This window comes from Rhamphochromis longiceps, linkage group LG4 (genome assembly GCF_057381845.1).
Source record: "Rhamphochromis longiceps isolate RC_006_pf linkage group LG4, R_longiceps_female_GT1.1, whole genome shotgun sequence".
Taxonomy (NCBI): Eukaryota; Metazoa; Chordata; class Actinopteri; order Cichliformes; family Cichlidae; genus Rhamphochromis; species Rhamphochromis longiceps.
Window position 1 is genome coordinate 30773241 of NC_140560.1, and position 14074 is coordinate 30787314.

General features: G+C 40.0%; 2 protein-coding genes across 2 annotated transcripts; both read left to right on the top strand.

The window, feature by feature from the left end:
* Nucleotides 1-1059: 1059 nt before the first annotated feature.
* LOC146672008 (kelch-like protein 11) lies at nt 1060-4926 on the top strand. The gene is made up of 2 exons (XM_085404459.1): nt 1060-1625; nt 1828-4926. The coding sequence occupies exons 1-2, from the start codon at nt 1162-1164 to the stop codon at nt 3410-3412; spliced, it is 2049 nt and encodes a 682-aa protein (XP_085260585.1). The 5' UTR covers nt 1060-1161; the 3' UTR covers nt 3413-4926.
* A 1852-nt stretch (nt 4927-6778) lies between these two features.
* On the top strand, nt 6779-13145 carry LOC146672009 (cytosolic 5'-nucleotidase 3-like). Its single transcript, XM_085404460.1, has 9 exons — nt 6779-7301; nt 8278-8370; nt 8467-8536; nt 10672-10718; nt 11727-11812; nt 11888-11977; nt 12072-12234; nt 12315-12515; nt 12589-13145. The coding sequence occupies exons 1-9, from the start codon at nt 7155-7157 to the stop codon at nt 12691-12693; spliced, it is 1002 nt and encodes a 333-aa protein (XP_085260586.1). The 5' UTR covers nt 6779-7154; the 3' UTR covers nt 12694-13145.
* Nucleotides 13146-14074: the final 929 nt, after the last annotated feature.

Genomic DNA, 14074 nt, shown 5'->3' on the forward strand with positions numbered 1-14074 from the left:
TTTGTCTTTATTCACAAGGGGGCGCCAGAACCCCACGGGATTAGTATCTCCTCCAGGAATGGGGATCGTTTTCTTCTTTAGACTTAAGAGCTAAAAAAGAAAGGAACCCGACTTCTTTACCTTTTGTGAAAACCTTAACATCTAAACTTAAAGAAGCCTAGTATCCTTCTGTTTTTAAGCTGTTGAGACTAATGTGTTCTGGGTGACATTACATGGACTTTTCCCTCAAAGGTAAACGTGTAATTTAGGACATTCGGAAGCCACTGACTGGACAACGGCTGAATTCTCCCAATTATTTAGTAAAATATTACACAAAAGCGAAAAAAAGAAAAAAAAAAGTTTTTTAAATCACTCCAGCTGTTTTGAGGTACACACGTGTAGACAGGGTTATGAACGTCTCGACGTATCGTGAGACCAACGCAGTTACATCATGACTTAATAACAAGGTGCATTTGAGTGAATTAGGTATCTTACTGTCCTGTATAATCACTGCGAGTTTACTTGCTTTGCCCTGCTGAGAGTTAATTGTTTCGCCTTTAGATGTAATTCTCAAATCACAGAGACATTATTAGACGGGGACGTTTTTGTTTCAGATAAATGCATTGAACGGCTTTCATATCCACTGCGAACGAACGATGTTAAAGTGATTACATACATATTTGGTGTATTTACAGCGTGCTTGCTCTGAGCCTGCAGACTGAAAACAATTATGTTTTCCTGTCCATGTGTAGACAGGTAGGAACGCCTTTTACTCAGTGCGCATGTCAGTGACTCTGTTTATTTACAAAAAGAGCCGCGCAAAAACAACACTTTAAACTTAATGTATGACAGTACATGTTTAAAAAAAGGCCAAAATTTATCCATTGTGTCCTGTGTGTTAAATGCTATCATGTGCTGCACAGACCAGAACGCTAAAACTAACAATAAAAATAACCTCTTTTTTATTTTAAACTAAGGTCTTTTCTTCTAAAATTAAACTAAAACCTGAAAAAAGGGGTGATTTGAAGCGGCTTTTTAAAAGTAAACCCTCCCCTTTTCGCCCCGGAAGTGACGCAACGAATACGAAACGCACTTCATTGTTCTCCGCTTATATGTCTCCCCCGTTCCTTAGCTAGTTTACTTCATTTCCCACCACTGCTCATCTCCAGTGCTGGCAGTAGAATGGCAGCGGCGGCACCCAACCCGGAGGACTCCACCAGGAGCAGCGGTAGCAGCGGCACCAGCACGCCCAGTGCGCTTGCTGGAGACGGAGACGCGGAAGAGGCCGAGGAATTCACCTCGTCTTCCCACTGCTCGGAGCTTTCGCGGCGGCAGAACGAACAGAGGAAGCAGGGCTTATTCTGCGACGTGACGCTGGCCTTCAGCAGCGGGGCGGCAATGGGCAGCCTCCAGAGCTGTGAGTTTTCAGCCCACAGGTCTGTCCTGGCTGCGGCCACCGACTACTTCACCCCACTGCTGGGGGGACAGTTTTCCGAGTCCTTGTCCGGACGGGTGGAGATGAAGGAGTGGAGCTCAGAGCTGGGGCCGGACCCCGAGACGGTGGAGAGTGTTATCCAATATATGTATACGGGAGAAATACGCGTCAGTACCTGCAATGTGCATGAAGTTCTGGAGCTGGCTGATAGGTATGATCAGTTTAATTTCGCATCTTTTCTTCTTTCTTTCAGAAAGATGAATTAACTATGCATGCTATGCATTGGGCCTTCCGTAGAAGTATTGTTTTTGCGCACTGCTTGCAGAAAGAAGAGTAAACAGAATGCTGTTATGTAGTTGGCAGGAAATTTTATTGTCTAATCTTTACTGTATTTCCTTTGTTTACTTTGTCAGGTTCCTGCTGCTGCAGCTGAAAGATTTCTGTGGAGAGTTCCTTAAGAAGAAGCTGAGTCTGACCAACTGTGTGGCCGTCCACAGCTTGGCTCACATGTACACCCTGGACCAGCTGGCTCTGCGGGCTGCAGACATGATCCGCCGCAACTTCCACAAGGTTATCCAGGATGAGGAGTTCTACACGCTCCCCTTTCACCTGGTGCGTGACTGGCTATCAGATGCAGAGATAACCGTGGATTCTGAGGAAGTGCTTTTTGAGGCTGTGGTGAAGTGGGTGCAGAAGAACCCAGAGGAGAGAAGCCGCTATTTTGAAGAGCTGTTTCGTCTCCTGAGGCTACCCCAGATCAAGCCCACCTACCTGACCAGAGTGGTGAAAAATGAACGACTGGTGGCATCCAACGAGGCCTGCCTGCGGCTGGTGTCGGAGGCAGTAGAGGGCCATGCTATTAGATTTGAAAACCTCAAGTCGGCTGATATGGAGTTCTGGTCTTCGCACATGGCCTCCTTTCAGCCTCGCTTTGGTCAAAATATGGACGTTATCATGGTAGTAGGTGGAGTTTCGGAGGGAGGCGACTACCTTAGCGAATGTGTGGGCTACTTTATTTATGAGGACCGTTGGGTCAATCTGCCTCACATCCATAACCATCTGGATGGCCACGCCATCGCTGCCACAGAGTCCCACGTCTATGTAGCTGGTTCTATGGAGCCAGGCTTCGCTAAGACTGTGGAACGTTACAACCCTAATCGTAACACCTGGGAGCAGGTGAGCAACTTGACCACACGCAAGCACTCCTTTGGCCTGACTTGCATTAAGGATATCTTATACAGCATTGGTGGCCATGGCAACTTCAGCCCGGGTTTCAAGGATGTCAGTGTGTATGAGCCAGAGCAGGACAAATGGCACAATCTGGAATCTGCTCCCAAAATCCTGCGAGACGTGAAGGCAGTGAGTGTGGAGGACCGCTATGTTTATGTCACAGCACGCACACCCGTCGATACAGATAATGATGACGGATTGAAGACGGTGACCACTCGTTATGACACAGAGAGTCGCCAGTGGCAGGATGTTGACTCCCTGCCTCTTATTGACAACTACTGTATCTTCCAGATGGCTGTGGCATCCACTAACTTCTACCACACAGCCTCCTGCTGTCCTAAAAGCTACACAGTTCGGGATGAGGTTGCCAGGCAGAAGATTAGTGTGCGCATCTCTGATGAGATCCTAGAAAGCCTTCCACCAGAGGTAACCAGCATTGAGGGTGCTGCAATCTGCCACTTTGATGAGGATGTTTTCATCATCGGGGGCTGGAAGAACAGCGACGATGTAGACAAGCAGTATCGCAAGGAGGCCTACCGTTACTGCGCCGAGAGGAAGCGATGGATGCTGCTGCCACCCATGCCTCAGCCTCGTTGTCGAGCTACTGCCTGCCACGTCCGCATCCCGTACCGCTTCCTGTACGGCTGCCAGCGGTACCCCATGCCCCAGAACCTTGCCCGCCAGCGAGATCGCATGCAGCAGATGCAACAGCTTCACCGGCGCACTCTCACCCTGCGCCGGCAGCTCCAGTCGCAGATAGAGTGTTGAACTGTCCACTGTGAGTTTGTCCGAAGATTTCCTGCAAACCCCAATTTCAATGCAGCTACCATTGTCCTCTACCTTGAGTCATTCACTAAAGCAGGTCCTGTTGCTCTCGTCCTGGATTTCATTAATCTGAACTGTGTGTCATCAGCTTTCATGCTGTGTTTGTGTTATTGGCTCATTTGTGGAAAGCCATGAAATATGTGGGCAGGTGTGTGCTGTCCTGCTGGTGGTCTGTGAGGAGGGATGTGATTATAAATATGTGAATAAGAGTGTTATAGTGCAGCCAACAACTAAATATCTGTTAGCCATTTATGTTGATAAAGAGGCTGTTTATCTCTTTATACGTAAATAGTATAAAAGCTGTATATGTATACATTTCTATGGATATTTTACATTCCTTTATTGTACTGGAAGACAACGTGGCATTAGTAATAATTGCATTCCTGCATTCTTAATGAACTCTCATTCCATTGTAACACTGTGACAATCGGTCCAAACCCCTTGTATCTTAACTGCTCTGTTACTACGGCTTTGCTTGTTACTGTACAGGCACAAAAACTAAATATGAATTAACACGAGGAGGTTGTTAATCATAAAATCCTGTAGACTAGTTGTAGACAGTTATATATTTGTGTGACTTTTCTTGCTCATGTAACAATAGTAATGTTTCTCCAAGTTTCCGACGAGGTGAAAAGATGAGAGGACCGTAATATCCCAAAATATGTGATAAGATGCAATGAAATCATTCCTTTGAGTAAGCTAACATTGAAACAATCTGCTCTGCAACTGCATTAAGGACCAATCAGCAGCAGCAGCTTAATCATTCCTTTTTTTGCACTTTGGTTATCTATTGCCCAGTGCATTCCCATTCATTCAACAAAGACATATTTAATCTTTGTGTATGAGTGTGGGAGGATGTGTAGGGCTTGGTTATCACTCTGCAAAGAATGGGAAAAGCTTCTGTGGAACGCCACTCTTTAACTTCTAAAGTCTTTAAAAAGTTGCCATTGCACTTTGACTTGTTTTGTTAATTTCATATCAGACGAGCTGATTGTATATTGCAAAGGCTTTGTTTTAGCTGTCTTGGAGTCAGTGAGATTTAATCTTCTTGGAAACAACAATGTTATCATTGCTGGTGGATTAGTTTCCAACATTAAATGTCTTGTAAAAGTTTGGTGTATATTGGAGTTCTGTCTATCGGAAGACTCCTTTTACCCGCCAAAGAGACGTAGAAATGAGAAAAACAAGGAATAAAACTTTAAAACAAAAGGGATTGTTTTATGAATGTGTTGTGACTGACATTCAGAAATTCCCATTCAAGCAGCGCTAATTATAGCAGTATAGGGTTACGGAGCGGAGAAATGATATTCATTTCCACTTTATGACCTAACATAAATGGCACTGCAAATATTAACTGAAATAAGCTATGTAATTTGCTTTGCATGTGATAGTCAACACTTTGTGTCCTTGGATGTATGAAATGCTAATGTCATCTCTTGAAATTAAAGTTGTTTTGTAAGACATTTGCTTGCATTGCATTACTGGATTGTGTACAGTCCAAAAGTCAGTTATTTTAGTTGACAGAGAGCTAAATGTGGGAAACATTACAGTATTGGTTTTTCTTTTGGCATTTTAAGAGGGGAAATCACATATCATTTATGAAAGGAAAACTGTTCAATCATGTAGCATGAATATTCTAACACTGTTAAATTACTGGTAATTTTTTTTGCTTGGTTTCAAAAAGAAGTTACACCCTTGAAACTCTGTCACTGTGCTATTTAATTCGCAATATTATAACCATTTTAATAACACGTAGTGAAGTTCATATTTCAGTCTTGTTTAACATTAACATTAACTATTTACCACGTAAAATAGTCACCAAAAATCTCATAGTCACCAAAAATCTCGACAGTAACGACAATACTGGTGTTTCAGATTAAGTGGTGTCTCAGATTCGCTGGTGACAGTCAAACAGATGTGTCGTACACTTCTTTAGGAGCTACTAACGACCAACCGGGAAAATCTATAAATATTTCGTCTTTACAAATGCATTTATTTGCCTTTTGATTTTTTAACACGACGCAACAGTCTGTTTTAATTTATTTTGGATAATAAAAAAAGCGTGCTAGCTTAGCTGGTGCCCGCGCCGATGCCTGTTCATATACTGTTTGGAAAACGTTATTGTCATCATTATTCTCCCCACAAACTATCATTTGATTTGAGAATGGTCGGCACTACAACTAAAGCATATACTTTATATTATCTGCACTAGATGGAGGGGATGTGATTGGGCTGTGTGACAGTCCAACCAGATTAACCTGTGACACCAGCATCTGGACTAAATCACCTCGTAAGTCACCTGTTTCATGTTCAATACATCAGACAAGACCTCTGCAACTGTCGGTGTTTTGTGTAGTGTGTATTCCCATTTTATTCTATTTAGGATGCCTTAAATAATTTATTCACAAAACAGAAACCAATTGATTTTAGCAGAATGTGATGCTGTTAACAGTAAAGCAGTATTAAAATTCTGCTGGACATGGAATACATTTAGACTTTTATTTTCTTCTAATTCCTTTGTACTTTCTACTCCTTATATTTACTGACTATTTCACGTCACCACAGGCTTTACCCACAACAAACTGATTTCAGTTTAATAGTGTATTCATCAACAGCGCTTACTTCATATGACTGATGTAGAGATGAAAAATGCAAAACAACAACAAGCAAACAGGCATGTTATTTATGAATTATTTAGAGCATGATGCTCTAGTTGAGAATGGGAGGATGATTAATATAACTGAGATATAATCATATTTCATATTTCAGTTCATATTTCCTTGAATTCATGTTATCCCTTTATTACTTGGCATGAGGTTCAGTTACATTTGTACAAAAATAGCTGGCAGAAATCTTCTTTAAGGCACTCTTTGTTTTTCTGCCCTCTTTTCAGAGGTTGTACTTTTTCTCCAGTTCACACTTATCTATTAACATCAACTCTCTGATAATTTATTAGAATATGAATATAGTTTTAACTCAGACTCTGATGTTATCCTTGGAGCAGCTAAAGTATATGCCACAACTTACTCTATTACTATACCAGTAAAATTATTCTGAAGATAGTAAACTGAGAATAAACGCGTGATTATTTTTAAAATGTATTGTGTAGTTTATCTGTAAAGAAGCAGTGCGTAAAACACTGACCAGTTGCAGAAGTCATGTCTCATCTATTGAATATGAAACAGAAATCCTTCATTTGCCGAACAGTTTAACGTTGATGAAATTATGAGCAGGCATCATTAGAATCTTCTGCATTGCTCTTTCACGTTGCAGCGTGGGAACGTAGCCTCTTAGAACGCGCATGCTCTTTCTGTCAAAGGCAATGCGATATCGCGGACAGCTGTGATGTTGTGTTAGAAAAACAAAAAATAGCAAAGGAATTCAAGACGAAACAGATCTGCTGTTGCCGTGTAGAATAAATAATAAGCGTATACTGACAGCTCACGATAGGAGGCTTTAAAAAAAATCAGACTTAACGGATTTTTCGTGAGGATGTACCTGTGAACGCAACTCTCGTGAGACTTTGTGAGATTGAACATGGCGGCATACACTAGCTAGAACCTAAACAAAACTTCTGATCTACTTATAAGACTAGTCTCTCTTCAAAATCCTGGAATCTCCACCATTTACTGACCTGGGTGAATAGGAAGACTTCATTGGCGTCTTTTTACACCGAATTTTCACCATGAGGAAAAACAAGAACAAACGTCAACCTACCAAACGTAAAACTGCCAGTCAAACACAAAAGTCCAAAAGACCTCGTAATGATTCACCAAAAATGACAGAAAAGGACAGTTCTGAATTGACACCATTCGAGATTTTCTTCCAAAAGGTGAGCGATACCCACTTATCAATAGAAAATAACGTTTCAGCATTTGATACCAGACTCTCGCTAATTGAAATATTACACAAAGACATTCAACGCTGTGACCGTCGGTCGAGAGTCTCACAGTCCAGCTAAGCTTAGGATAGAGAATAAAATCAGACTGAAATCCAAACAGGATGATCATGAGAGTTAAAGTATATGACTGCAAACTGTGAAAAACCAATCCCAAACACTACCAATATGAGTACCCATTCTAACCCCCCACTGGTGATGTGGCATGTGGCGAGGAGTGTAAGACTTTCGTTTCGTTATGTTTGTTTGTTTTGTTTTTGTAATGATCTTTTTTTATGTCATTTGTTTTTCATTCATTTATTGTTAATTCTCATTCTACCCTTGGCTCCTCCTCCTAATAATACAGTATGGGGCTTAAGCAGGTGCACAGGAAGTTATGAACACACAAGTTTAATTTCAAATACAAGGACTCTTGTCTGCCTCGTGTATTTCCGACTTATCTATTTATTTAGTATTTGACATATTTCAATTATATATACTTCGTTTTGTTTAAAATAAAACACATTTTAAAAAGAGTTAATTCATTGAAAATACAGCTTAAAAATGTATGTTTTTTCACAAATCCTTCAAGCATACTTCTATACTGGTTAGTTTTTTTTCCCAGCTAGCTAAAGCCAGAGAAAGTCTATGGCTAAGGAATTTAGTGTTAACATGCTACTGCTTTCTCCTCTGAATGCTTTTGTTCATGTGAGAACTGCAGAGTCAGCATTAATCCCGCAGCGTTGTCCGTGTTTGATACTCACCAGTCAGGAGATTAAAAACCTGATTTTAGCACCTATCCTGCTGGACTGGTGTTTATCGCACTACTGTCAATTAAATTTAGCCAAACTCTGAGCTTTACACATGCTATAATCAGCACCTGGACTTCACCTCACCATCTGTCTCATCAACATATATTCTGCCTGCACAGATTGAAAAGTTCTCCAAGCTGCACATGAAGGACCGTGACAGGGTACAAGAGATCCTGCAGTCCATGCAGAAGGCTGGCTCCAAAACCCTGCAGGTATCCACATCACTCACTCCTCTTATAAACATATTCACCCCTGTAAGAAAATAGAATATTATTTCTTTCATGATTTTTATCTCGTTTTTGATCCAGGTGATCTCAGATTTTGACATGACCCTTACAAGATTTGAATACAATGGGAAAAGATGCCCCACTTGTCATAGTGAGTACACTCAAAGTACAACAAACTATATATAATAACTCGAATGTTCTGTTACCCTGCATTTGCAGGGGTAGTGTGTTTATGAACTACACTGACATACAGTGGGTTTACAAACACAAAACCTTCTAAAAGAATGCTCTTTATACACACGGTTTCCAAGCAAGGGTGGTGCAATAAAAACCACTGGAGGGCAACATTTACATATCAAGAACAAAAGATGAGACAAAAGGTGTTGAAGATTGTCAGGCAGCTCCATGGGATATCTAAAGACTCAGACAACAATTACAAAGGGTGAAAGGCTCTAGACAAGTAACAAGCTCAAGGTTCACACATTCCAAAGTAAAATGGTGATCAGGACCGAATGAGGAACTTCCTCTAAGCAAACTAATGCAAACTAAGTTAGCATTTAATTGGGACTCAGATTGATGAATCCAAATGAACATACTATCGGCATTACTCTATCTTTTCCATTCTATTCCCCACGTGATCTCAGACACACAGTTTGCAGTGCTTACCAAATGTATTAGATGACCTTTCATAAAAACAAGAAAACACAAATGCTTGAGAATTCTATTAAAAACATATATCAACTAAATAAATTAAATGACAAACTGAAATAATGTCTTTATATATATATATATATATATATATATATGCTGTATACTGGACCTCTCTGGCTTAACTGTGGGCAACTGCGGATTTCAGTCAAATGGTTACAAAGAGAAAGTAAAATATTGAGACACAAGATTTCTTGTATTTTTTAAAGAGGATCTAGCAACGGTATAAATCTGAATTATCAAGCCTTAAACAACAAATGGACATTATTCATTGCATGCTAAACTTTTCCAATGGAAAACTTTTCCAATGGAAAAGTTTACTTTGTAAACTAAGCAGCACTTGGAAATGGGAAAGTTTACAAAGTAATGGAAAAGTTTAGCTTTAGTCTGAGATTCAGAAGAGAAATCTTTATTTGAAAAGGGGGGAGACTGTTTTGTTTTTCTTAAAGACTTTTCTGCAGGAAACTCCAGGGAAAGGGAACAGAACAGAGGGGGTAACAGAAACAAGTGGAGGTTTCTCTATTTACATAAGGAGAAGAATAGACACAAAAGCCTGGTGAATGACCATGGGGGTACCAGTATTTAGAGATACAATAGTGATAAAAGACCAGATGTGAAAGAGTCTAGACAGGTGACAAAATCAAGGTTAACACCTTCCAAGCCAAAGTGGTGATAAGGAATGGAGAGAATAAAAAGCCTCTACAGGGGACATTTAACGACATGGTATTAACATTAAAATGGTGAGAAACTGTTTGCCTCAGTTTTCAGCAGGTCTCCAGCTGGGTAGAGATCTTGTGACTGTGAAAGCCATAGCTCTGCCTGTAATTCCTCTTCCAATATGGATGACTTCTTCTTGGGAGACAATAGAGAGAAAGGGTGTGGAACTTTTGTCATTATAAGAGGATAAGAGGACAAAAGCCATGCCAGCAAAAAGCCCCCCATAGCTTTTTATTCAGATATGTACAATTCTCTTGGTGTGTACGCCACACATGCATTTGAACACATGTTGAGAATGAAAGATAATACCACCATATCTACACTTATTACACCACTGAATTCATCTTTGTGCATTCATCTTTGTGCATTCATCTTTGTAGTGAGGGGTTTGAAAACCTCAGGCCACTTAACCTAGTTAGTGGATGATGAGATTTTTAATGGAACGGAATCAAGCCTATATTGGATAAATTGAAGGTGAAGTTTAGGGTAAGTCTGGATCAGGATGTAGGGTAGGTTGGTCTTGTGATCCCTACCACATATGTCCTTGGTCAGTAATAGTAGACTCGATCAGGCACTGACTCATGGTTAATAATAGAAAAAATGCTTATGCTAAAGTCATATATATACTGGTGCATTTCCCGTAGATCTAAATGTAGAACTCAATTAGCTTTTTTTCCCTCTTTCTATCTTCATATAAAATTAGAATTATTTGAGCCTACTCAGTATTTTTATACGTTTCACAGACCACAATTCAGGGTCTTTAAAATGTTTTTATTTGTCAGCTGTTTGTAGTTTGAGGTCGCCATGCATATAAAAGGTTTTGGCTGAAAGACACATGACTGTCATTTTGTGTATTTGCAGATATTCTTGAGAGGAGTGATGTCATCTCCAGTGATTGCAAAAAAAAGGTAGGCAAAACTTCTAGTTTACGATTGAATATTTTTTTTATAGTGCTTTTATATTAACACTGCATGTTTTAGTACAGTGTCCACTTCAAAGCAGCATTATATATTAAAGTATGATGAGGAGTTTTCTCCCAAATTGTTGTGTGGTGGGAGAAATGGAAGCATGCAGTCCACAACCTAGACTATGCCTGTTAATCAGTTTTGTGTAAATATTATCAGGAAAACATGCTGCACATTAAAAATGTGTTTTTCAACAATAAAAGTCACAAAGTGGTTTACAGTACAGAATAAGAAGAAACGGTAACACTTTAAAATCATGACAGACTGTTAAGCTTTAGAAAGGTATTAGTAAGTACTTAAAAATACTACTGAAATTAATCCGCCTTAGTATGTCATTTATCAATGCAGATATCGATTTTTATTCTTGATTTATAAGCTCATCTATAACATGTTCATGGTATCTTTTACAAAGTTTAAGTGATTAACAACATCATTTTATACCTAACTATATATATTTAATAATTATGATGCAAGCTCATCGTTTGTGAGTGTGATGAGAGCATTCAGAAATATTGGTTTTAAAACTGACAGCTAGTTAAGGGATGTGGCGTGAAAGGAAAAAGGGTTATTTTTGACCAATACATGATGGATATTATTAGATACAGGCATTCTGGTATTTCTTGTGTCAAATAAAAGTTACTGTATCCAAAAGGTGAGTAAGTACAACATTTGTTTAGTGTTTCATGAGTAAGCTGGTCAACACTCCGGACTGAGCCAGGGACAAAAAAGAACTTTGCACATGAATAATAAAAGTGAGGTATGTAGTGATAATTGAATTGAACCTGAAGGCTTGCTCCCTGTTCATTCATGCAGGGGGTTTAAAATAACACCCCAAATAACTATCCAGAAGCATTGCCCAGATGGCTGCTGAGTGGTGGTGAGACTTGCCAACTCTAGAAGAATTGTGATATTTGCTGATCAGTTTTTATAACACTGTCATGTCCTCTACAGCTGCAGGGGCTGCTCGACAAATACTACCCCATAGAGATCGACACTACGCTGTCAGTAGAGGAGAAGCTGCCTCTTATGGTGGAGTGGTGAGTGTGTACACAGAGCTATGACTTGTGTTTAACAGTGTTGGAAGGGTATTTAATAACTCGACTGTATCTCAGGTGGACAAAGGCTCACGAGCTGCTGGTGAATCAGAAAATTAAGAAAGATGGGTTAGCCAAGGCGGTGAGGGACTCTGACGCCAAGCTGAGGTATGAGCATCCCCGAAGATCTGTTTAGTTCTTGAATGTTGAAAACATTTTTGTAATGCAGCTAATGTGGATTCTTTTTCATGTCTTTTAACAGGGACGGCTACAAGGATTTCTTTGACCACCTGCATGAGCACAGCATCCCCCTGCTCATCTTCTCTGCTGGAATAGGAGACATCCTGGAAGAGGTGATACGCCAGACTGAGGTCTTCCACCCTAATGTCAAGGTCATCTCCAACTACATGGACTTTGATGAGTCTGTGAGTAGCCACACCACATACTATAACCTGACCTCCACTCAGGCATTTAAATAATAATTTGACTTGATCTGTTTGCACAGGGGGTGCTGAAGGCTTTCAAAGGAGAACTGATTCACATCTACAATAAAAGGGAAGGTGCGCTGCTCAACACCGGACATTTCCAGGAGCTGCGCACACAGACAAATGTGCTACTACTAGGAGACTCTCTAGGGGATCTGAACATGGCTGATGGAGTGCAGGACATGGAGAACATCCTCAAGATCGGCTTCCTTAATGACAAGGTAAGCAAAAAGCATGCACGCAGTTATGTTCACTAAAGCGAATTGATACTTATCTATTTTTTAATTTCCACAGGTGGAGGAGAGGAAACAATCATACCTGGACTCATATGACATTGTGTTGATAAAGGATGAAAGCTTGGATGTTCCAAATGCAGTTATTCGCTTTCTCACTGAGTAATTGGACCTACCTCAGCTGATAGCTGTAGCCTAAAAGCTGCATGTGTGTGTCTACTGTTCAAACTTTGACATAAATGGCGGTACTTGACCTAGTATTTGCTCTGAAAACGACTTCCATTCTCTTACAAAAAAAGCACCTTTTCGGTGAATTGTAATCTGAAAACAGACACTGTTTTTTAGCACTGCAGTGCCATCTTGTGGTGGCCTGTCGGTAAATACATTTAGGAACAGGGAAAGAAAAGATAGAAAACATATTTCTATATTTAGAGTCAGTAATTTGTAATAACTATTACATTGAAATTATGAGAATATTAGCAAGAAATACAATAAAAAGTTAATAAAGTAGTTATGTTTTGCTACAAATTTTAAACTTTAGGTTCAGTGTTTTTAAATCACTGAACGGTCTGATGCTTTCTGTCTATCTGAGTCTGGAATAAAAGAAAAAAAAAATTACGTTGCTGCTTCTTTCTTCGACTTCTGCCTTGAGTCATTACAGTGGTCGTCATCTCAACTTTGCCTCTCTAACTTCATCTCCAAACTTCTCTTACCAAACATAACATCATAGCAGGTCTCAATACTATGTTTAATCCATTCACTCCGATGATGACCAGCCACAAATCACGCCTGACACTTTTCTCCACCAACTCCATCCTGCCTACACTCTCTTGTTCACCTCTCTCATCCCTTAACTCAAAGTAAGTATTAAGAAGAGCTGGTTGCCATAATAATGGTTTACAGTGGGTTGACTCATATGACATTGTGTTGATAAAGGATGAAAGCTTGGACGTCCCAAATGCAGTTGTACGTTTTCTGACTGACGGTAATTAAACTGACTTGATATTGGAGATTCTGGGACCATCAGCTGAGAAGGCCCAAGCTGGCCCAGAAACTTTCAGCTGGATTGTTACTGAAAATCACTGAAGAATTTTCAACACTGTCTATCACCCCTGCTTTTAATCTAAAAACAGACTTTTAAAAAAATCAACTGCAATTTTTATTTGATGTTTGACACTTTGCTTTTAGAAAAATATTTTTGTATATTTTTTTTTTTAGCAATTTGTAATTTTAACTTTTTTCACATAACAGAAATGTGGTGTTACTGTTCTTTCTAAAACCTTAAATTAAGCTGCTTTTGGGCACTCCCTTCAGGAGTCACCACAGTGGATCAGCTGCCTCTATCTTACCCTATTCCCTGGCATCTTCCTCTGTCACGCCAACCCTCTGCACGTCCTCCTTCACTGCATTTTTGAACCTCCTCTGTGGCATTTCCATTTTCCTTGTACCTGGCAGCCTCGTGTTCAACATCATTTGTCAAATGTATTCACTATCCTCCTCCTCCATATGTCCAGAGGATCTCAACGTTGCCTCTCTAACATGTCTCT

What these genes read in the sequence shown, in the direction of transcription:
- LOC146672009 (XM_085404460.1), top strand. Translation starts at nt 7,155, where the DNA reads ATGAGGAAAAACAAGAACAAACGTCAACCTACCAAACGTAAAACTGCC. An exon ending in CTGGCTCCAAAACCCTGCAG is followed by an intron (nt 8,371 to 8,466) that starts GTATCCACATCA and finishes TTTTTGATCCAG; the next exon opens with GTGATCTCAGATTTTGACAT. An exon ending in TCGGCTTCCTTAATGACAAG is followed by an intron (nt 12,516 to 12,588) that starts GTAAGCAAAAAG and finishes TAATTTCCACAG; the next exon opens with GTGGAGGAGAGGAAACAATC.
- LOC146672008 (XM_085404459.1), top strand. Translation starts at nt 1,162, where the DNA reads ATGGCAGCGGCGGCACCCAACCCGGAGGACTCCACCAGGAGCAGCGGT. An exon ending in GTTCTGGAGCTGGCTGATAG is followed by an intron (nt 1,626 to 1,827) that starts GTATGATCAGTT and finishes TTACTTTGTCAG; the next exon opens with GTTCCTGCTGCTGCAGCTGA.